Genomic DNA, 24,539 nt, shown 5'->3' on the forward strand with positions numbered 1-24,539 from the left:
TGGCTTGTTTTCTTAAACCATAGTGAAAACCATGGCTTCTGCTAGTTGGAAAACAAAATTGAAAGCTTCCAATGTGAAGACTGGAAGCTTTTACTTCTGTTTCCAACTAACTGTGGTTACTCCTTAGAAACCGTAGCTTAGCATTAAGTCTAAATGTAACCAATTTGTTCCCATAGAAAAGGGGTGTAAGTCCTTTCACCTGAAGAGCTGTCTTTCTCTTTGAAGGAAGTAGGTTTCTTTCCACTGCCCACCCCCCACAACAGAGTAGTCAAAGATTTGAAACTCTCACATGGTATAATCCAGGAAACATTTCGCCACATACTGATGTTCACCCCAAGCCCTGAATTAGACTTGGCCACAGAAAAAGGTCTCATTCCTGGGAGAGTAAACAAAGGAGGGGCTGTGCCTTTGAACAGAATCACTGGAGTGCCACTTGAGTGAAAAAGACAGGTCAAGGAGTGGGGATAAAATAGACCTTGTTCTTTCCACCCTCTAGCTGGAGCCAGTACAGTAGGGATCTCTCTTCTGATGTATGGAATTGACTTAGATTTGCCATCCTTCCCCCAACCTCTGTCCAGCACATACACGCATGCTTTATGAAGTCTTCGGACTATTAGTGGTAGGCAGTGTCAGGAAGTAGGATGTCTAAGTGAATTAAAGACCCTCCTGGCTATAATGTTTCCTCCCGCTGCTTTTATCAGGTAGTGGAAATAAAAGAATAAAGAGTTAGCTCCCCAGGGAAGCTCAGGCTTTCACTCAATGCCTGCAGCTTCCATCACTAGCACAGAACACAAACAAACTTCTCCCCCAGCTGGCTCAAAGACCTTTGCACTCAGAAATCAGACTTCCAGTAACTTTCACTATTACTTTGAAGCAACAACAACAAAATATTTGAAATAAAAACACAAAGGTGTCCTAAGACCCTTTAAGATATAAAGTGACAAATAATTAATCAACAGTTTAAGAGCATTTGGAGTACAATTAACACACACTAAAAAATTGTTTAAAAAGAAAACTACCTTAGCCTGCTCATCAGTCTCGATTCATCCACCCTCCAAGGCAAAATCTGGTTTGTATGCCTTCGATCTAAAAGCATGCTTCACCCGTTTTAAATGTATTTATTCTGTTATTACTTTTATATCCCAGCTGTTCTCCAAGGTGGAGAACATCAACCCTGTGAGGTAGGTTGGAATGAAAGATGATGACTAGTCTAAGATCTCTCAATGAGCTTCATGGCTGAGGATTTGAACCTTGGTCACCCAGTCCTAGTCCAACACTCTAGCCACTACATTGCACTGGGCAAACCATTGTTTTCTTTAGCCTAACTGTGTTTTTTACAAATTGTGGCTTGTTTTAACTATTGTTTGGCAGTCTTTCCAAACCCAACAGCCATGGTTTGTTCACCCCACACTCTCATTAAGCTACAAAAAGCACAAGGCAAGAACAGCTGGAAAACAACCCAAGTTTAGAGGAAACAAACCATGTCTTCTTTTTTCATCTGTGACACCTCACATCTGTGGTTTGTTGAAAAACTATGGTTAAAACAACCATGGCTTTGCATTAATGGCAGGGGGTCTTTGTATTTTTAAATGTGAATGCCAAATGGAATTAGATCTAGCTGTGCATTCCAGTACTGATTGTTCTGAAATATAGCTTGCTGGGTATTTTAGCATTACAGAAGAAGGTGTTTTGTGTTCTAAGCAGAACCAAGTAGCGTCAGATCACAGCCTGTCTGTAGTTCCACTAAGGAGGCTGCGACTCTCACTGGTTGCCATAAATCTCTTCAGAGAAACCAAGAGGGCTGCCTCGCGCATGCTTTTGTTTTTCCTCCTCTCCACGCTGCTCCTGTCCTTTGGGTGTTGTGTGCTTTTCAGAGCAAGACTGTCGGCCAGGCTTGTACAATAGGGAGCCCCTCTGGCCATACACAGCTCACCATCTAATTTTTTGTGAGCTGCCTGGTGCCTGGGGCCACAAAAATGGGAAGGAGAAGAGTGTCTGGTGTCATGCAGCCCTGTTTGATTGGTTCATTGGGCAAAGGGGCCTTCTTAATGACTGATTTCGTACATGACCTCTGTCAACCTTCTGTGCTGAGTGAGGATTTTTGCAATTATATCCATGTGTCAGACACTGCAGGGTCTCTGGCTGTTGGCAGGACCAGACCTTGGAAGCAGTGGATAATTTTCAGGAACATAGGAAGCTGCCTTATTCAGTGTCAGACCTGTGGTCCATCTAGCTCAGTATTGTCTGCACTGACTGGCAGCAGCTCTCCAGGGTTTCAGACAGGGACCTTTCCCAACCCTCTTTGGAGATTCCAAGGATTGGACCTAGGACCTTTGTGTAGAACAAATGCTCTGCCACTGAGCTGTGGCTCCTAGACAGTGCTTTATACCACTGGTCCATCTAGCTCAGCATTGCCTACACTTACTGGCAGCAGCTCTCCAAGGTTTCAGATGGAACATCTCCATTCCTAGCGCTATCTGGAGATGGCAGGGATTGAACCTGAGACCTTCTGCATACAAAGCATGTGTTCTAGCATGCTATACTATGGCCTTGCCCAAAGCTGCACTTGGCTAGCTGATTAGATGCCAAGGAGTGAGGAGTCCCAGACTGGAGAGGTGGTCTGCAATGGAAAGGGTAAGGCAAAGGAGGTGGGAAGGAAAGCACTTTAGCAAGGGCAATAACACACCTAGTGGCTCATCCAGCATCAGACTGAGAAGTCAAAGCTGAACGGAGGTGTCATTGCCCCCTGCCTCTGCCATATCTCTGTCTTGGCTGATGCTTGGCATTGGCTGGAGCCTTAAGATGCCCAATGAGGTCACCATCTCAACAGAGCCATCTCTGACATTCTGTATTGAGCCTCCAAGTCATGCTGAACCACAGACAGGAGGGGGTGGGGGAAGCAGAGCCAGCAAGGATGGAGAAGAGGGTGGGGTACTAAGGGTTTCTGTCTTATCATGGTTTACCAGAAATGAGTAGCCTGCTGCTGGCTGCCCAGTTGTTTCCACCTTGTTCCCTCCCTGGATAAACAAACCAGGGTGAAGCCTTCTCTTCCCTTTCTGCCTGAACCAAGGACTGCGGTTTGTTGCTTCCTAACAACTCGTGCTCTGTAAGGGCTCAACAAACTATGGCTTAAAGCTGGTTAGAGATCATGGCTTGTTAGGGAACAAGAAACCACAATCCCTGGTGATTGTTTGTTTAAATTTATATACTGCCTTTCTGCTCAGGTACTTAAGGTGATTTTATTTTAAACTCGCTAAAACAAATACATAGTTTTGAACCCAAAGGTGACCCCGTGGTCATGACCAACTGAAGAAGGTCCTGGTTTTATTTTCCCTACTTGGCTCCCTTGCTCTCTTCTTCCTTCCCACAAAGCTAATGGTCCTGTGCATGGGGGGGGGGGGGCAGTAGGACTGGAACAGACTCTGAAGTTGTCTTTGCCTGCCTCCCTCAAAGGATGGTTAGGATGCAATGGGAAGCCAAGCTCAGTTGTGAATCTCCCACTTGCACCAAGGGAGGAGCAAAGCAGGAATGCACCCTGACATTATTGCAAGCAAATGTGGTCCATGTATATGTCGAGCCTTTGAGTCTAGATACACAGGCACCATATTTTTGTCTATTTTTATCAATCGGCCTTTAGACTCACCATTCGTTTCTTCCCTGCCCTGCATGTGGTGCAGGACTGAGCTTACTGATTGGAGCCGTCTCAGTGGTGTTGCTGAGCTGTTCCTTGTGGGAAGAGACTTCTAGCAAATGGGCTTCCACCGGGTGTAGTGATGATGGTCATCAGCTTGCATGGCTTTTATGTATTGCATATTTATTTCATTTGCAGATTTATAAACAGCTTCACAACTGAAAGCTACCAAAGGGATGTGCAAGAAGATAACACTCAAAAGGTTACAGGCTCAGTAAAGTTAAAGCAATAAAATTTACAGATTTTTTTAAAAAAGGATTAGACTAGACAAATCCAAAGAAACTCCAAAGAAACACCAGCATCAAAAAGCATCTCTCCGCTTTCCAACCATCCTGCCATCAGCTCATGCTGGGGAGAGTTTAGTCATGCTAAACCTTCAGAGCAGGATAGCACAAACTCATGGAGGATGGGGCTATCAGTGACTATTAGTCACAAGGTCTCTGTTCTACCTCCACTGTTAGAGGCAACAGGCCTCTGAATAGTGGTTTCTGGGGACCAGAAGTTCCAGAGGCATCTAGTTGATCCCTGTGGGAGGCTGGGCAATATGGGCCTTTGACTTGACCCACCAGGGCTCTTCTCATGCTCTTAGCTGGTAGGTGGCTCCTTGGGCCCAGACCCTCAAGGCCATGTCCACCGACCCCACCATCTGCTTATGCTTCCAGTCTCCAGCTGCTGCTCCCTCTTTACTCTTGTTCCAGAAGCCCTTCCACCATGGTAGACTGGGTGGGTGGGGTTTGTTAGCTGATTTATTTTCCCAAATCCTAGTGATCCTCACCAGAGTTGACCTGCATGGTGGGTAGGTGGGAGAGCTGGCCTGTTATCAATTGGAGTTGGCCCTGTGAGCTGCCGTGGGATGGAGAGTCTTATACTAATACTGAAGGTTAAGCTAGAAGAGAGTTTAATGTGTGGGGCAAATGTGGGTTGGAAGATCCTGCCTTAGAGGAGGTGGATGAGAAGCTGACAAGGACTGGTTGGGTGCCAAAAAAGAGACAGAGGGACATCTTCATGGGGCATTTTCTTGTGCAACCTTGTCATGCACTAATTGAGCTTTTCCCTGTGCTTTTCTCTAATAGTGGAAGGCCAGTGGCTGGACTGGGGATCCTGGAGCCGCTGCTCGGTGTCTTGTTCCAATGGGACTCAGCAGCGCACCCGCAAATGCAGCGTCTCAGCTCACGGCTGGGCAGAGTGCCGAGGGGCTCATGCCGACGCCAGGGAGTGTTACAACCCCGAATGTCCAGGTAGGGAACCCACGAGTCTCCATACACAGCTGGCAAGCAGACAGGGGAAGGTTGCAGTTGTAGCTCCAGAGGGACTGCAGAGCCAGTCGCAACATCTAAGTGAGAAGTCCCAGCATGCTAGTGATGGACATGGCCAGCTTGGGTGTGGCCGTGGCTTGTGGGCACAGCTTGGGTCTTTTGCAGCCAGATCCCAGGAGAGTAGGCAGGTCAAGCTATCACAGGGAACTCTTCCAAAGAAGTCATTTCCCTGGGAAGCCACAGGATGAGAAAAGTGGAGGCCTCTGGTGCTTGTATGTCACCTAAGAGTGTGTGCACTAAGGCCTTGGCGTCCCCTCCAGGTAGGAACAGGAATCTGTGTGTGCAAAGTCAGCATCTGCAATTGGTAAGTCTCTAGAGTGGCTGAGCCTGGTCTCCTCCTTTGTCTGGTCAGCAGAGCCCCTGCCTGCTGCACCATAGGCTATAGCTGCTTTAGCCTGAAACATTTTCATTACAATTCACCACCCTGCGTACAGTTTCTCCTGACAGTTAGTGGTTTTATCAGTGCAGCAAATAAGGAACAATTATCTCTAAATAACTCAAGCCCAAGCCTCCAGCTCTGATCATCACAGACCTCCAGGGACCACAGTCTGAAGCACAAACTGTCCGAGTCTCATTTCGGGTTCTGCTGCCCATAGTCAGGGGAAAGGGGAATATTTATTCTTTCTTTTTTAAAAAGGAATACCACCCTGTGATCATTGTGTGCACATCAACTTAGCTCTCAGGTTGGCTTTCCATCAAATGAAAATCTTTAAAACAATCACGAAGCAATTTATAAAACAAAATAACAGCAATATAGTTAAAACAACCAGGCTAAAACAGCAGGGGGCAGGGGAACCACAGCCAATCCAGCAAAACTGAGCTAACATTTACATGCTGTGCCAGGGGCGAAGATAACAAGATTTCCAGGAAGGCGTCAGAGGTGGCGTAGATGAGCTTTGCTGCAGGGAGCATCCCACAACTGGAAAGGCCTCTCCTTAGTTACCAGCTTCCTCATTTCAGAAGTCAGGGACACCTGGTGAAAGGCCTCTGGTGATGGCAAAGGACAAACAGGAAGAGAAAAGAGGGTGCTTCTCGGTCTGGGCCCTTCCCTTGAGCAAGAGGTTCAGCTCTCTGGCTTTAAAGTCCTGTCTTGCTACTGTGATGCAGACCTTGGGATTGCTCCCACCCAGCTCCTCGTCTGACTTCCACAAGCTCAAGCTTGGCAAGGCAGGCCATTGACGTCAGCCCCGTGCTCTGCCAATCTGTCTGGAGCGACAGCTGCTCTCCATAAAGCCGCTGCTCCTAATACGGCGGGTTCGGAGATGCCAGTCATCCAGCGGCAGTGACAGATGGCCTCCGGCTTCTGCCTCCTCTTCCCCCTCTGGCATCAATTTTCATTTGTCAGTTTTTATTGAGGAGTGACAGCCAGTGATGGAGACCTGAAATCAACAAGTGGCTGCATCCAGAACTGGTTGTAGGGTCATGAGATCTCTGAAGCCAGCCTATGCCAAGTTGGTGCCCTCCAGATGTTTTGGAGTACAACTGCCGTCAGCGGCAGCTAGTGGCAGAGGAGAAATTCTATAAAACTCACATCTCACACACAAGGTAAATCTATCAAACTCACTCTTTCCAAAACAATATGAGAACCAAAACACCATCATCCATCAAATTCACACCTTTCCTAATTTTGCCATGCAGTTCTCCAACCAAGCAGTATTTACAAAAAATACATATATTAGGGGGAAGTGTGCCTAAAAAGAAATATATTAGTGAAAATAACATACAAAAATACATTATATTATTATAAATCACTTGCAAAAGTGTGTACGTTAGTCAAAACTGTATACCACATGCGCTTATTGGGAGAAATTTGTACAAAAACACTGAAGAATTTTCATGAGGATTTAAAACAAAATTTGCAAACTGCTGCTGAAATGAGGAGAATTGAATTTAAGATAAGAAAAATGAGAAACTGAGTCAACCAATATTGACTGATCCTTCCATCCCTAGCCCTAGCCAACAGGACTGGGGCTTCTTCTTTTTGCAGGTGACCAAAGCATTTTCTGTTCTTATTCATTGGTTTTTAAATTTGCAAACCTGCTTTAGACTCTGGGATGTTCATAGTTTGCAATAGTTCACATAGTAAATATGACAGAAGTGAGACTTGAACTCTGGCCTCCCTGATCTAATTCTGACTTGCTATCTATGAGATCAATCCTGTGTCCAATCTACTGCAATTTTCATTGCAGTTCAAGAAATGGGTTGGCTAGCGCACACAGATGGTTGTTGTGACAATAAAATGGTGGCTGGACGGAACCATTTACACTGCCTTGACCTCCTTGGGGGAAAGGTGGGCATTGAAATTAAGAAGTATGAGAAGCTCTCTGCATAGTGGTTCTGCTATGCCTTTGAATTTCAACATTGCCTTTCCTGCTCATACTGGCTCAGCCTTTAAGCAAAAAAGGTTTCACTGGACAAAAAGCCTCTTGATCTTTAAATGCTGCATAAGAGCATCTCAGATGGACAGGTGGACCAAAAAGAGTAAAACAGTATCTTGGGTGCTGCTATCTATACGTTGCTTCTTTGTGACCTTGAGCCCTGGCTGTATCTATTGGGGACGGTTTCTCGTGCTGACCTGTAAAGATGGCCCCAAAGAGGATCTCAGTATGCAGAAAGACAGGAACCCAGTTGAGGTGGGTGGTTTGGTTGGCTCATAGAGGATTTGCCAGTGGGCAAAACTTTTGCCCAGCCCAGACAGGCTCAAGCATAGTTTTAAATATAGAGAATCAGGGACTGACAGCAAGTTCCAATGGTAAAAACCTTATTCTGCCCACTAAAGGCATGATCGTGGGGTGGGCTTGCCAAGTTCAAGTGTTCTTCCATTTTTAAAAATGAAACAAAATTCATTGAACATACAGAACATGATGTGCTATCAGGCTGTGTGCTGGGAGTTTGTCTCTCCATTGGAGGGGGGGCCACACCTGAATCCTGAAATGCCTAGGAAGAGGGCAATAGCATTGACAGAGGAGATGGGATTTAAAGGCAGAAGGAAAGACAAGCTGGTGCCATGTAGAGGAGGCTGGAACAATTGTTCCCCAACTGTGCCAGACGAGAGCTGTTATTGTGTCCCTGATAAATGCATCTGCGGGGCTCAACAGTGTGCCCCCCCCGTGCCTTCTATGCTACCTTCATAAAGGTCTCAGTAAATACCCTCTCAAAAATTCACAATGAACCAGAGACTGTTTGCTTTTCCTGCTGTTTGCACTGGCTCAGCCTCTCCTCCACTGAACATGTCCACATTGCACTGGATGTCCATCCTTCCATTCTGAGCAGATGAGAGGTGCAAAGAGCTTCTCTCCATGAACAAACATGGATGTTAGAGCCTCTCCCTCCATTAATGGGGTGGCCACAGAGGGGCACGTTTGCATACCACCCTGTGGTCTTCTCCAGGGTTTATTCTAAGCTCCCCCCACCCCACTGCATAAGCAGGCAGAACACTTCCCACTCACAAACTTTCTGTAACTGAAAGAAATAATAACGCAAAAGAGGGAAGAGAACATAAGAATCTACAGAGAAAGAGACAAGAAGAATAAATAACAGAGAATGGAGGACAAACAGGAAATTTGGGGAAATGAAAATGATAGTGAGGGAGCAAGAAAAAAGAGGTGCCTTGAAAAGAATCCCCTCCTCCAGTTATTTTGAGGAAGATATTATCTCCCTTCCTTAACCTGTATTGATTCCCTTTCCCCACAAAGCATAACTGAAGCTGTGCTCTCACCAGAAATGACTTGAATTTGCCTCCTATTACAAAGCAGGTGTAAAATATGGTGGAGATTCTGTACTGAGGGTTAATGGAGCACCTTCACAAAATGGCTGCTCAAAGACTGAAAAGTTGTTACCTCTAACCCATGTATTATTTACAACACTGTCTGGAATAAGGCCCAGGACACAAACCTATTAATATCAATGTATCTGTCTGTCCTTGAGTCTGTCTGGGGCTTCAGTTTGCCTTGTGCTTCTTGCCCTACCTATTCCATCCTGTAAAGCCTTGCAGTCTGTGGGGCCTGGCAGAGGAAGGGAGAGAGGCCTTCTTGTGTCAGTCTGCGAGTCTCTAAGGTGAAATGAACTTTCCAGAAGTCTTTAGTATTAGAGATGAGTCATCTTCAAGGATTTGTTCAGGTGAAGAACAAAATACTGTCAAACAGAAACAAAGCTCCAGGAATCCTAGGAACTGTTGTGTGACCCATTGGACAGGGCCTGTCCTCTGTTGCATCTACTGTTACGATCAGCAATAGAAAATGGAGGGGTTAGAGAAAGAAGAACAAGGAGCCTCCACAAAGAGCTGAAAGGACATTCTTTAGCTCTGATTTCTGTATTGAAGGAGGGTGGACTAAATGACCCTTTGAGTTCCTTCCAACCCTACAAGTCTGATTATGTGAGACTGGCAGGACTTGCCAAGCTCCCTGTTGAAATATAGAGAACTAGCTGTGCTCCAAGGTTTAAGTTCTGCTGAAAGACCGAGCAGCAAGAAGTCACATCAAGGCCTGAGGAGAACTGCAGCAGATGGAGACAGTTTTGGGACAACAGTTTGCTGAACACTGATTTACACCACTTTTCCCTAGAAAATAGTTTCTTGCTGGCTGAGACAAACACATAGTTTGTGTCTGTAGGGATGTTTAGATAGAGACAAAGGAGGGAAATTGGTTATACTGCTTTCTTTTAACCCATGCATTCAATTCAGCCGCCCCAGATGCTGATATTCTGTATATGCTTTCAACATAAAACTTCCTTTTGCCAAGACTGCTGTGGTAGCACTTTGTACAAGAATGAAGAAATATCCAACTAAGGCTGTTAGTGCAAAACCAGCTCCCATGCAGCACTTCCTGGTGGCACCCAACAATTTACCACCTTGTGCATCATACACCACCTACCAACCAGAGGTGGAGCTAGCTGCTCCAGCACCCAGAGCGGTGCACATGCTGTGCACCCAGGGGCAGGGCGAGCATCGGGGGGGGGGGCACATCCCACAGCGAGCATCCAAGGGGGCAGGGGGCAATGTCACCCCACCTCAGGGATGACACCTGGGGTGTGCTGCACCCATTGCACCCCCTTCCTCCACCAGTGCTACCAACACAAATTTTGTAGCTATGTTTAAGGGTGTGGTTTTTTTCCCCCAGAGCAAAACTACTCACATCCTCCAGTCCCAGACAATTTGGCCATCTTGAATCAAAATAAATTTTAACATAGAATCATACTGAGCATAATGTGAAAGGGGGCCCAATGACACAACTGTGTGATCTTTTGTTCTATGTTTGTTTTGTGGTGATATATAATGATTTTATATCTATATATATTGTTTAAGTAAAGTTCAATATGGGTCAATAAATGTGTTTGACTAGTCAGGTAATTGGTCCCATAATACACGATTGAGACAAGGTTATGAAGATTTGAAAGGAACCAGCATACATCTTCATTTTCTGCTTCTTTTTATCTTTTCTCATCTACCTTTTTTAGAATCTACCCAACTCCTTGTTAAATCCCATATACTCAACTCTGCAAAAGCTTATTTCACCCTGAACCCTTTTTTGACATTGCACAAAACGTGTCTAGCTGCTCATTAGAAAAAAAAAAACTTTGGTCCTGTCTCCTTTTCTGCTCTTTGGACACGGCAGTCATTTTGTGTAATGCCAACGCTCCATGAGAGCTATTATGTCATACTTTATCATGATACTTTAAATGCCCCCACTGGCTCAAAAAGGTTGGCAACCCCTGCAATAATGAGAAAAGGCTCCTCCATGCCCAAAGTATATACCCATAAATGAATCTGCCCACTGTGTCTCTGAAGGGTTTCCTGTGCCAGCCTAGCTTTCTTCCAATCTGCCTCTGTCATACGTGAGCAATCTACCGCACCTCTATATTAGGTAATATTGGATCATCCCTGATGCAGAGAGGCAATAGAATTACCCACCTGTGGAAGAGGCCTCCCACTGTTTCTCTGAGTGAGTCACTGGAAGAAGGCAAGGCCAGAGCAATCAGTCTCCAGTGGAGGCAGGAGATTCTGGGCCATTCAGTCAAGAGGCAATGATCTCTCAGAGGATGCATGCCTAGAGCAAGGACTCACACAGAAACTAAGGTGTGGCTCCACTCCTCCAAGGATGGGCAATTCTTGCACAGCCTTTTGGGTGGTAGATGATGAAGTGTGCTTCCAGTTTTAATTCAAGGAAAGTGTGCCTCTGCTATCAACAGAAATTTGGGAAATTGGAGGCTTTTGTGCTGGCTTTGAATGTGGGAAACTTGGATCCAGATCAGGCCAACTGGCTGCTTATTGGTTTGAGGTGGGTTTCGGTTCTTGATGTGGCGTTGTCTCTTGCTGCATTTGGTAGCAAGGCACATTAAACCCTGCTACTCAAGCTGGTTGAAATCTGCAGGATTCAGAACCTTGAAAGAAACTTGCCTCCTGAGGAATGAAAATGAATCCCATTTGTTAAAGGGCACCCTTGCGGTCATGGCCTGGTTAGGAAGGGGAGAGGGGCATTTTAGCTTAAATGAGATCTGAATTATTGATAAATGCGTTTAATCATCTGTGGAATATTTGATTAAAGTAATTATCAGCCAGCACAGTTGCATCCCAATGATAAAGAAGGACTTCTTCTATCTCCTTGCCATTCTGTCAAGTCCTCCAGCTAATATGACTCTAAATTGGGAGGGTGTGTGAGAGAGTGAGAGATGGTTTAGAAAGGTCTACTAATTCTTCCTTTCTGCTCCCCTGAACTGAAGCTGATAGCAAGTGGGGCCCATGGAACCACTGGAGTTTGTGCTCCAAGACGTGTGATACGGGCTGGCAGAGACGCTTCCGCATGTGCGAGGGGACGGGCGTGCAAGGCTACCCATGCGAGGGCAGTGGGGAGGAAGTCAAGACATGCAACGAGAAGAAATGCCCAGGTAACTGGCCTTGCCGCCTGGCCGAGTCCTTCCAAAGCAGCGCTCCACCAGACATCCCAGTTTATTCTGCAAAGTGACAAGAGGTCCTCACCTTTCCTCTATCAAAAGGATTCATTCATTCATTCATTCATACTAAAAGGATTCAGTCTCATTGTGTCATTTGAGCAGCCTATCCTTCCATTGGTCCTTCACTTTTTCTGCCCACCCACCACCCCTAACAGGGTGTGCTGCCCATCTGCAATTTGTATCTTTGTATATCACCTATCCATTTGGTTTGTGTTGCCCATCTCTCAGTTCCCTTCCCCCAACCCCTCCCCACAGCTCTATATTATCAGGTTACCAGACGTCCCCTGATTTACAAATCAGTCCCCTGACAATATCCATCCATTCCGACTGAAGTTGAAAAGTGACCCCAGATTCATTGAAAAAAAATCTGGTAACCTTACTATATTAGGGTTTCTGGGGAGATGAATTAACCTAGTAAGCCACCTAGAACTGTGTGGGGCCAGGCTGCTAAGGAAGAGAAGGTAATAAAGAGACAAGACATTCATGTTTTGTGATTGACAGACATCATGAAGGCCCTAGATTTGCAGGATCTGATATGAATTCTAGGATCATAGTTTTTGGCTTCTATCTGGTCAACAGAGCAAGTCCCAGAAGAATCTGCTATTATTTTTGTGATTAAACAACATTTAAGTCTATGTTTGATTAAGAAACACATAAACTGCTTTTGGAAAACCAAATAATTTTAATTTTGCCTTCTGAAAATGTCACGTAATGCTAAATAACAACAATGACGATGGTGATGGTTATGATAATAATAATGATAATAACAACTGCAAGTAATTGGTAATCATTTTTAATGGTTTCTATTGTACACACATTTACTTACCAAGCAAAACTAAATTCTATTACCGTATTTTTCGCTCTATAACACGCACCAGACCATAACATGCACGTAGTTTTTAGAGGAGGAAAACCAGGGGAAAAAAATATTCTAAATGAAATAGTGGATATATGATTTTTGTGGTTCATGCTGTGGCCACAGGCATGTGATCTGATGGTGAGTTTGGAGTAGCCCAATGCAAAAATCCTGAGGATCCATGTGGATCCATGCTTTGTAACCACAGGGGAGGGAAGGAAGGGGAACCATGGATCCTCTGCTCACGACTGCAGCAGATCCCCCCCGCCACCTGCAGGCATTCGCTCCATAACACGCACAGACATTTCCCCTTACTTTCTAGGAGGAAAAAAGTGAGTGTTATGGTGCAAAAAATACGGTAATTTAACCAAAATATCTTTCGAATTCACAAGTCATGTTACAGCTTTTTAGCACCCTTCATTTTTGCAATTTGGAAGTTGGAAAATTTGACTTTCCCAGGGGGCATCTGGTTGCTAGACTAGATAGGCCTTTGGTCTGATCCAACAACATCAAGGCTCTTCTTGTGTTCCTCCCACAGCCTACCATGAAATGTGCAAAGACGAGTATGTGATGTTGATGACTTGGAAGAAAGCTGCTGCTGGTGAGATTGTCTACAACAAATGCCCATCCAATGCTACAGGTAGGCAGCTGCATGGGTGGGGATCCACATTTTTTAAACAGAATGAAGCCTTGCGGAGGTGACCTGCAGGTCTACCTGCCAACATGAGTTTCCTGCTGAGAACTCAAGGCACTGCCACTTCATAAGGGATGTCTGCACTAGCTAAGCAGATTTCAGCTACATGGTTCTGCTCTGGTTTGTACTGCAAGATGACTGGCTTCTTCAGTCCCCAAAGTAGAACTGTCCCAAGGTAGTTGCTAACCCCCCCTGTGATATTCTTTGCTGAATCCTTCACCAACCTAGTGCTCTCCAGATGTTTCGGACCACAACTCCCATAAGCCCCAGCTACTGGGTGGGGATGATGGGAGTTGTAGTACAATAGCATTCAGAGGGCACTAAGTTGGCAAGGCTATCTTCGTACAAGTGTCTATGAATAACTCTTGGCAACTCCCCAGTTCTTGGGCATTGCCCTGCATTTCATTCCTCACCCATGTTGACCTTAATATTAAAGAAATCAGATTGCACACACGTTTACCTCCTCATTAAAACCAAAACCTCTTTCCAGCTTCCTTTGCAAAATTTTCACAGAGCCATGTATTTTGCAAGCCTCCAATGAATATGTCTTTTTGAATATTCCCTCTGCTCCCCTTGCAGATTTGTGGGCACTTGCAAATTTAACAGCGTTGAAAAAGGCACAGATCTGGCTGCATGCAATTTCTACATTATTGGGGTTTCTTAATGGAAATAAACACTACTACTTGAAAGAATAGCTCAGTTGCTAAGGGAGAAAGAAGCCCACACTGAAATAGAATGCAGTGTGCAAGGCCTGTCCTCAGCACTGCAGATGGGGAACCCAGGAGCATCATATTCTATAAAATAATTAGATGGTACTAGAGGCCCTGACCTCTCTGGGTCTGGAGATCATGTCTGTGCCATGGTCTGCTGAGAATGTCTATTAAAGGTACAATATTTTAAATGTTTTTATTCAAGCCCCATAATAAGCACATTTACAAACATAGTTGGAAAGAGAGGGGTTTTTTTGGGTGGGGAGAGGTGTTTAAAGATAACAGTCTTCAAGATGAATGGTGAGGAGCAGGACAGGGCCGAGGGATGTAAGGATTTGCAAAATGTTCACCCAAATAAACTAGCTCTCTGAAGGAAACTTAAGCTTCGTCTAGGGAGCAGCAGAGCAGAGTGACACCTGCATCCAAGGCCTGTTGCTCATGCTAGGGTTAAAGGCAGTGAGATGTTTTTCTCCTTTTTTAGGTGTCTCAGCTCCAGGCTGGCATAGCTGAGAAGCTCAAGAACCAGACCTTTGCATTTTACAACAGGTCTTTACAACTATTCAAATAGATCAGGGCTGTAGAGCCTGGGGACATCAAAAGCTCCTTTTCTGGCACCTGAGAAACAATGTGGGCACCAGGGGGATTTCCATGACTGGGATGCTGGTGGGAGCTCTATCTTTAACATCAAAATTAGATGAAGCTCTTCAGGTGGTAAATCTGCATTTTGGGGTGATAATGAGCTGGATGAGGACCATAAACTGAAGTCTAATCCTGACAAGATGGAGGTGCTATGGATTGGTGGTTCTTGGGTCCAAGGACTGGGTGATCAGCCCCTTCTTGATATGGTTGCACTTCTTCTGAAAGGCCAAGTTTGTAGTCTGAGTACCTTTCTTGAGTCTACCTTCTTGCTAGAAGCTCAGTTGCAGTGTTGTGTGGCTATTTGCAACGCCATCTAGTTGGTCAGCTGTGGCTGCTCTTAAGCTTTGATAGCTTGGCCATAATAACCCATCCCCTAATAATCTCCAGATTTGATTATTGTAATATGCTCTATGTGGGGCTGCTCTTAAAGATGCCCCAGAGATTGCATGAGATCACGTACCAGTCTTGACAGATCTGAACTGCTTGTTTCTGTAACTGCACCGGCTGCCAAGCTCAGTTCCAAGTGCTGGTCTATAAAACCCTAAACGGTTTGAGAATACACACCCTAGTTCATGGGTTGAGAGCTGTTGGGGCAACCTCTGTGGCTAAAGTCAGAATCATAGGGCCTTCTCAGTGGAGAGTCCTCCTCCAATAGTGGAACATACTTCCGGAGGAGATTTAGACTAGGGTTGCCATATTTCAAACAGTGAAAATCCGGACAGAAAAGTTGTTGAGCTTTTTGTTGTTGTTGTTGAGCTTTTTTGGGGGAAATTGCTTTAAAAAATATGTTTTGAAGCTATTTTTATGGAAAAATGGCAAAAATGGCACTGCCAACATGGGCTACCATACATTTGGATTTCCCCAGACATTTCCTGCAATTTCTGCCCGGACACTGCTGCCGACTGCAGTATTCCAGATATATCTGTATGGCACCCCTAATTTAGGTTGTCGCTGAACTGGTGAGCTTTCAGTATTAGGCAAAAACATTTCTTTTTTGTGTGTTTCATTGTTTTGCCAGAGCTGCTGAAGTTCAGTTTGTTTTAAGATAGTCATTCTGACAAAGGTAGGAAGAGGTAGATTGCTTTTTAGTTTGATTGTGTTGCACCTGGATGTGATGGGATTTACATAATATGCTTATGATGACTTGCCTTGTGATGGATTTGTGGTGAAGGATGGGATCCCAAAACGTACATGCATTAAATATGCCTTACTAGGCAGTTTGTGAGCCTAAAAGGACCACCAGATGCCCTTCTCCTCCAAAGTTCAGCCCATTTCCTGTTGCAAACACCCCCTTGTTTTGGGGTTCTTCCTGGGGACTGGCCTGGAGGTGGCTGGGCATTTGGGGCACCTTCAGCCACAAGTGCTACCTGTTGGTTTACCTTCTTTCCTAGGGTCTGCCAGCCGCCGGTGCTTGCTCAACTCCCAAGGCGTGGCTTTCTGGGGCACGCCCAGCTTCGCACGCTGCATCTCCCACGAGTACCGATACTTACATCTCTCAGTAGGTGCAGACTCTGGCTGGCAAACAGACCTTCTCTCTTCCCTTTTTATCCCTTTTGGCTATGGTCTCAACCCTTCCCTATTTTGTCTTTTTTATATATAAAAGGGGAGGGGAGTTGGTGTAGGGGTGGGACAGGTGCTGCTAAGCATGGAAAGGGAGGGTTGCACGAACTGCACAGAAAATGCAGTAGCAAAATCAGTTTAGATGAATGCACTGATACCGATCAAATCAATTATGACTGATGCTGGCATTTTCAGCAATGAGCTTGTTGGTGGGCAAGCATGTTTGTATGGATTTGCATTCTCCCCTGGCAAAGGTAGTGCAAAATGTGTTAGGGAAGTATTTAATTAATTATCACAGGAAGATGCAATCCTTTGTGTGCCTGCTCAGAAACAAGCCCTTAGTCCCAGGATCTGCCTTATGTAGTCTGTTGACACGTTTATCTTTGTATTATTATCTGTACCAACTTTCACCAGCTTTGTGCCCCCGAGATGTTTTGAGGTACAGATCCCATCAGCCCCAGTCAGCCAGCTGGCCATGCTTGCTGGGACTGATGGAAGTTATAAAGTCCAAAACACCTGGAGGGCACCGGGTGGGTGGAAGCTGATCTGCATTGGCGGACCTGTTACATGAAATCCCTTTTCACTGGCATTCCTGGGGATTGAAACAGGAGCCTTGGGCATGCAAACCAGGTGTGCTGCTCTTCCACTGAATTACAATGGGCCTTGGCTAGAGAATCCTCCACTCAGGGTCTCTCACTGTAAGCCTAATGGCACTCAGATCCTACACCACCCCTGGCCTTATCTTTCTCCATCTCTTTCTCTCTCTTTCCACACTCCCCCATCTGATCAAAGCTCCGAGAGCATTTGGCAAAGGGGCAGCGCATGCTGGCGGGTGAGGGAATGTCTCAGGTGGTCCGTGGCCTGCTGGAGCTTGTAGCCCGGAAGACGTACTACAGCGGAGACCTGCTCTTCTCAGTGGAGATCCTGCGCAATGTCACTGACACTTACAAGAGAGCCACCTACATCCCTTCCTCAGATGATGTTCAGGTACCATTCTGGATGGGAAAGATGCAGTTTCAAGGCACACGTGTTGCAGGGCCATTGTAACAAAAGAGGCTTGTTTGCCTCGTTATATGACAGGGATGGACAAATCAGCCAATTTCCTGTTAGTGTCAGTTTTCCATGTGTTCAGTTGTGAGTTCATCCTGTCTCTTTTTCTATGATTAAATACACAAAAATGCACATTTAAATATTTTCTCCTAAAAATGCATTTTTGTCTGCATTCCCCACCCCCCAAAAGGCAAATTTTGAGCCAAAAAATTCATCACAAAATTTTTACAGGCCAAAAGAGTAACAGTGTTATAATCTGCATATTAGTCTAGGAAATGCAAATTAGGTCAAATCACTGAAAATTCAGTGACCCACTGAAATGCAGACCAGGCAAAATAGTCCAGTATCCCTAATAGGCAGTAGTAGCAACAAGAAGCCATGAATCCAAATGTCTTTCAAACAAAACCAAATTCTTCCACAAGAAAGGCAATATTCTGTGAGTTGCATAATCTTTTGCAGATCAAACAGGCTGGCAGAGATCTGCTTATTTTGCATTAAGTGACTTGTGGCAGTTGTGTTCCTCCTCTTACCACTAGAAACTCTGTTTAGCTATTCCCTGTGCCTTGAGGTTTTGCCAGGTGCTTCCTGCAGAGTTTCATACTCATCCCTGTGCACTTAGGCTTCTTCCCTCTCCCTGCCAAAAGCTGGATTTTGAGGAGAATTGCCTAATGTAATTTACCAACTGCAAAATGTTGAGGTTATGGATGTTCCTGCTGAGCTGAATCATTTAATACACACATGGTGATATCAGCTAATATTTCATATGAACATTTTAACAGAAAGAAAAACAAAAGAAAAACAGTGTTCATGAGTAGCAGTATTTCTCAAGAGGGCTCTTGCCTACCCACAAGATCAATTTTGAATACAGCATCCTCCACCAACCTGATACTCTCCAGATGTTTTGGACTACATCTTTGATTAACTCCAGCCAGCAATGTGCTGGAGCTAATTGGAGCTGTAGTCCAAAGCATCTGCAGGGTGCCAGGTTAGTGAAGGTTGACAGCTGGAGCCTTCCCAGCGCCTGCACTTCAACCTCTCCTCTGCTCCCACAGCGGTTCTTCCAAGTCGTCAGTTACATGGTGGATGCGGAAAACAGGGAGAAGTGGGAAGATGCACAGCAGGTGAGCTGACATGCCTTGTGTGCGGGGCTAGGCTGTGGGGACCCCCAGCCTGTGTTAACACCTCCTTCTGCCTCACAGGTCATGCCTGGCTCTGTGCTCCTGATGAAGGTGGTGGAGGATTTCATCCACCTGGTCGGAGACGCACTCAAGGCCTTCCAGAGTTCCCTCATCGTCACGGACAACTTGGGTGAGTGGCTGGAAGAGAATGGAGGGATGGCTTCCTTGCTTGGTTGTAGGGAAGGGAACAGGGCAGGGTAGTTGTACACCAAGTCCACAGTCCTGGAGGTTGTGTCTGCTCCAATCCAGGGTCCCTGAGGTCACTTGCTAGGCCTTCTTGAGCATGGTGGTGAGAAGGCAACAACTTCCATCCAGTCCTGCATTCGTTGCAATCAGCTCTGCCTCCATTCCACTACAGTTCAGCTTCTACTACAACCCACATCTTGTCTCACTATCCACCATGGCCAAAACTAATGTAATTGATTACATCATTAATTTACAGGCATTTCAATGGAAGGGGAATGTCAAAAGCACTACAATGTAATTATTTAGGTAATGTTCACAGACTTAAAAAAAGGATAGGGAATACCACTCTCATTCACTTGCAGTCAAGGGGGCTCTGAGTCCACTGTCCCCACTGTCCCAGTTAGCATACTAGGCTTGGTCCCTCCACCATTGAGGCTCTAGAGGTCTGGAGTGTTGGCAGAGGGGCAAAATGAGTCCCCCCCCCACAATACCCTGTAGTGACACCCTCCCCTCCCCACTTTCTTTCTCCCACCCTTGGCAGTAATCAGCATCCAGAGAGAGCCGGTTTCTGCTGTCTCCAGTGACATCAACTTCCCCATGAAGGGGCGGCGTGGAATGAAAGACTGGGCCCGCCACTCTGAGGATAAGATCTTCATCCCCAAGGAAGTGCTCAGCCTCTCCTCATCTGGTATGTGGTCTGTGTCCGTGTGTGTTGGGGAAGGGCTACGGCTCAGTGGTAATGCATCTAGGTCCCAGGTTCAGCCCCTGGTATCTCCAGGTAGGGCTGAGAGAGAGACTCCTGTCTAAAACACTGGGGAGTTGTGTAAAAGCCTAGCAGCCAGTGTAGACAATACTGAGCTTGATGGACTTGGTATAAGGCAACTTCCTATGTTCCCACGCCCCTGTACTGTTCTGTGACCCTGGAATTTGGGAGCCTCTTAGATCTCTCGTTCTATCTCTGGATTTTAAACATTCTTTGAAGAGAGAGCTAAGAGAGCCTGGATTCTTCCTGAAGAGAAAGGGGCAAAGCTCACACACTTGGTACACAAAAAGCCTCAGATTAAATGCATGACCTCTTCAGGTGGGGCAGGAAAAGGCTCCAGGATTATACCCCAGAGAGCCACCACCTGTCAGTGTAAATAATACTGACCTTGTTGTAACAATGGAATGGCTGTAGCTTACTGTTAGAGCATGTGATTTGCATGCAAAATATTCCAGGGTAAAGCCGGGAATGTTCCCTGCCTGAAACCCTGCAAAGCTGCCAATCAGTGTGGAGACTACAGAGTCAGATGAACCAATGGCCTGACTTGGAATGGGGTGGAGTGTGAGCAGCCATTTCAGCACTTCCCTTCCCTTACATCTGTATGAGGAGAATGAGAATCTCAGGAGAGTTGGGGTATAACAGCCTGCAGACCTCGGCATATTCCCAGTATGGGAGCATAACCGAACCGAGCGTAAAATGTGGCCAACCTTAACCAGCTTAATTCAAGCACGTGGCAAACCAAATTACCTTGCCCAGAGCTAGCTCATTCCAGGTCAAGCCCAAATGAGCTCCCCCCATCAACTAGTATGAGCTGGTCTAGAACTGTCTCTAATCACAACCTACTGTAAAATCAGTACTGTTCTTTCCTCTCTCCCCCATATTTCTCTGCAGAAACAGATGAATCATCTTATTTTGTCATTGGTGCCATCTTGTATCGCACATTGGGATTAATCCTGCCTCCTCCTAGGTGAGTGGCTGTGGAGGTGGCATGTGGAAGGGGTATGTGCATGACATCACACACTCAAATGCCAAAAGGATTGCTTTGAAACAACCTCCAGCACATTATGTTCACTTGCCCCCTGTTCAATGTGCCATGGGCAAATTTGTTGGGATCAATCATACAGAAACTAGAGGGTACCCCACCAAAATTCCACCTTGCCCAAATCTTGCAGGATAAGGATACTCATACGACCCTGAAAGTGGCAAGGTTCCTGGTCGCTGTCCTTACCCAAAAGCGACGCCAAGGAGCACTACAAGCTAACTAAGGCGTAGTATGCCATTCTATCTTATAGTATTTTATTGTTATAGTGGTGTTTTAGCGGCTGTTTTTCCCACGTGCACAAGTTGTTATTTATGTGTCGTTTTTACCTGTATGGGCCTATGGCCGTAAATAAAAAATTACTTACTCCAAACAACCTGTTTCTCTTCCACCCACAGAAGTCCCCTGGCTGTCATGTCCAAAGTTCTCACGGTGACAGTGAAGCCCCCAACCAAGGCCATGGAGCCCTTGATCATGGTGGAGTTGTCCCATATCATCAATGTAAGTGGTATAAGGTTCTCCTGCGGTAGTGCCCATACCCATTACTGCCCGCCCTTCACTGTGAGGTCCAAGGGAAAATCACATCAATGTGAAATACAACATTTAAAACACTCTAAAACGAATTTAAGTCACAAATAGAGTGTGTCCTATAAATACATGTCTTTCAAGAGACAGCATGAAGAGGTGTATCTTCAGCATACAACAAAAGCTGGATAATGAAGGTGACTTGTGTTCCCCTCAAACATAGTTGGTACAAAATACCCACAATCACAGATTTTCAAGTAGAAAACAGCCTTGGGTTTCAAGGGAAAGTGAATTTCCCTAATGAAAACAATATATGTCTGGCAAGGTAAGGGGAGACGTGCTCCCCCCCATTTGTCTTTGGGGGGTTGGTGGTCAGGGAGAAAAACAACAATTGTGGAACAAAAAGAATTATTAATAAACAGAGAAACGAGCACAAAAAGAAACAGCAACACAGTCTGGTATTTATTCCCTGTGCAATCTGAAAATATTTTTGTCAAGGGAAAATCCTCTTTAATAAGACTTCTCTGAAAAAGAAAAGAAAAATATTCCATGGTTCAATGTATTTTTGCTCAGCATGACAGCTTCTTCCTCTTTTTAAAAAGTATTTATTAAGGAGTAAGAATTCTCCTTTGAATCAGATGATGAAGATCTTTCATTATTAAGGGTGTTTCTATCCCACCCTTCAAGCATTGGTCTTAGGGGAGCCCTTCTAGAATGCAACCTTCTGAAATACATTGCACATCTGGGCAGAGCTTTGCCCTTTTGAGGATAAAACCAAACCCCTCATAAGTAGCCACTGAAACCAGAAAATTATGTACATTGTATTCACAATACCCAGTTTAGCCTTGCTGGCACCTGACACCCAACTGATCACTCTCCTTCTTTGCGTTGTCCACAGGGCACCTCGCATCCACAGTGTGTGACCTGGGAGTACACCAAAGTGTAAGTACACTTCATCCTGCTATAGTGTGGGTTTGTGTAAGAGCACACATGCAGATGGTGGGCACACCCATATGACTAAGAGAGGGGAAGGGTGACTGATTTGGGTAGCAGGGAAGTCTCTAGTGCATAGGATTGTAGTTTGTGTGGGGACAGCTACAAGATGCATCTACACGGGTCATCCCTTGCAAACAGTCATTTTTAACCCACTGTTAATGTTATCCTATTTCTTCCATTTCTGTTTTGCCATTCCCACTCTCCTGGACACTAGATTCTCCCCCTGTGGCAGGAAGGAATACTAACTGGCAGGAGAGCATTGTAATAACACTCACCCCTGGCTAGGCACTACATTGCTACTCAAATCCAGGGAATAGGCGAGTGGCTAATTGCACTTCTGAGTTGCAGATGTTGTGTTAGATTAGCCCTATGAGCTGGATCCTACTGAATCTTTCCACTGTAGCTTTTCTATGACCATGTACTGAAGGTTTGTAAAAGCCATCTTAGAAGTGTTGGGTCAGAGTCGTTCTTTGCCTATGTTATGTGTTGGAGGGATTACAGTAGTTGGACCTTGGAGAAAGAAGGACGGATGTATGGGGAGCCTGTTTGAATTGAGAGGGTGGGAGTGAGAATATTGTTATGAACTCAAGACTGCAAGAAGCAAGACCCTTTGTCTCTGTCTTTCTCCTCTCTTACTTAATACATTTAGGATGGGATCTTTGTGCGTCAATGAGACCTGGTTGGCTGTGGTATCTGTGTTTGCTCAGATATGTTTTGTAATAGTATCACTTTAGGATGGAGGGCCATCAATATTGTCTCTGCCCGTGGATGTGGAATGGCAGCAATCTGTAAAAGTATCTTGGCTCTTCAAAATTACCCAGTGGCTGGCTGTCTTGCCTACGAAGGAAGGTGTGCTCCTAGAATTTGAGGCCTGGAATAGTTTAGAAATTCTGTCGGCATTCTACCCGCCATGCTGCCTAATAGACTCCCTAGCTGAGTCCATCAGCTTGAAGGTTATGTTGAGATTGGCCAGACTCAATTTTCTGCTCATATGTGGTTTTCACAGGGTGACCTTCATTTAGGCTTTTTAGTTTAGGGGGGAAAGGCAAGTATAGTGGGACTTAATAGAGGTGTATAAAATTATGCACTGTGAGGAGACAGTAGACAGAGAGATCCTCTCACTTTTTCATGATACAAGAACTTAGGAGGAGCCAGTGAAGCTGAATGCTGGAAGATCCACAATGGACCCAAAAAAGAACATCAGGAGTTTGCTACTATAAGAGTTAGTGATGGCTAAGGCTGCACAAGCAGCAGCACCCCCCCCCCCAATTCAGTTCAGACCTTGATTGGTTGCCCTGATTTGCTTTGAATTGAGTCAAACCCCAAGTCCAGAAATGTAAACCTTTGGTCCTCCCATTAACCTGCACTGGGAAACCAAAATGGCCATGACATATCAGTCCCCGCCCCCCCCCAATAGGTGCATGGAGTCATGGTATTCCCTCAAGAGGGGATTAATCCTTACAAATTTCAGACAGTAAAATCCAGGTTTTCTGTGCTGGCCACTTTAACATTTGCTTTGTTCAAAAAATGAAATGAAAAAATTAAAAGTAAAATGACCATAACTTTCTCATCCTTGTTGTTTCTTCACATGAGTTCGTAAAAGCTCGTAGAGTGCAAGGGATCCACTCTACTAGTAGGTCTAGGATCAGTACAAAGCCCTTCAGAATGATTCAACCTACTTGGGACCCATCTGAAACTACCTCAGCTCATTTCAGACCAGGCCCAATTCAGGATTAATTCAACCTTGTTGTTCAACAGCTTTGGGTCTTCTCTTCCTCCCCCCAAAAAGCCAATGGTAGATCACTGCCAGTTTTTTTTTATAGTGGGAATAGATCGCAGTCTCTTGGGAGTTGGACATGCCTGGTATATCTTAATAAATTAATAAAGCAGGTTTCTTGTTTCACAGCTGACTTGTAGATACTTGGATAGCTTGGGCAGAGGAGGACCACCTAGTTAGCTATTCTTACATTGCAACGCCTCTCTCCCTCTCTCAGTTATGGAAACCTACTTCAAGAACTTTTCAGTGTAAAGAAGATTTTCCTTTTTCTTTTTTCAGCACTGTTTTTCTGCAGTTGTACTTGATGATGATTTACATTTATAGCCTTCCTTTCCTCCAATGAGCTCAAGTTGGAGTATTTAGTACTGCCTCTCCCCATTTTATCATCACTATGATCCTGCGAGGAGGGTTAGACTAAGAAACTGTGACTGACCCAAGGTCATCCAATGTGCTTCATGCCTGAGGATGGATTTGAACTCTGGTCTTCCAGGTCCTTGTCCAGCACTCCAGCCACTATCCCACACAGGCTATGAAGGATGCAGCTATTCCATATCCCTTCTCCAAAGACACAATGCCCAGATACTGGTTTTTGATAAAGCTTCTCTCCCCCA

At 45.3% G+C, this 24,539-nt stretch overlaps 1 protein-coding gene across 11 annotated transcripts in view; it reads left to right on the forward strand.

Annotated features, from left to right (window-relative positions):
* The window catches only part of ADGRB2 (adhesion G protein-coupled receptor B2), a 163,779-nt gene that overhangs the window by 90,670 nt on the left and 48,570 nt on the right, over positions 1-24,539 (forward strand). For 10 of the 11 annotated variants that reach the window (XM_083751606.1, XM_083751607.1, XM_083751605.1 and 7 more), the window contains 11 exons: positions 4,765-4,929; positions 11,725-11,889; positions 13,350-13,451; positions 16,246-16,352; positions 17,207-17,401; positions 18,517-18,585; positions 18,664-18,772; positions 19,370-19,516; positions 20,483-20,558; positions 21,029-21,131; positions 22,054-22,097. In XM_083751606.1, coding sequence (XP_083607732.1) covers positions 4,765-4,929; positions 11,725-11,889; positions 13,350-13,451; positions 16,246-16,352; positions 17,207-17,401; positions 18,517-18,585; positions 18,664-18,772; positions 19,370-19,516; positions 20,483-20,558; positions 21,029-21,131; positions 22,054-22,097 — 1,282 coding nt within the window. The remainder of the gene's footprint in view (positions 1-4,764; positions 4,930-11,724; positions 11,890-13,349; positions 13,452-16,245; positions 16,353-17,206; positions 17,402-18,516; positions 18,586-18,663; positions 18,773-19,369; positions 19,517-20,482; positions 20,559-21,028; positions 21,132-22,053; positions 22,098-24,539) is intronic. The other variant, XM_083751602.1, reaches the window with a different exon arrangement.

The sequence above is a fragment of the Podarcis gaigeae genome, assembly GCF_964106915.1.
Source record: "Podarcis gaigeae genome assembly, chromosome: 8".
NCBI lineage: Eukaryota > Metazoa > Chordata > Lepidosauria > Squamata > Lacertidae > Podarcis > Podarcis gaigeae.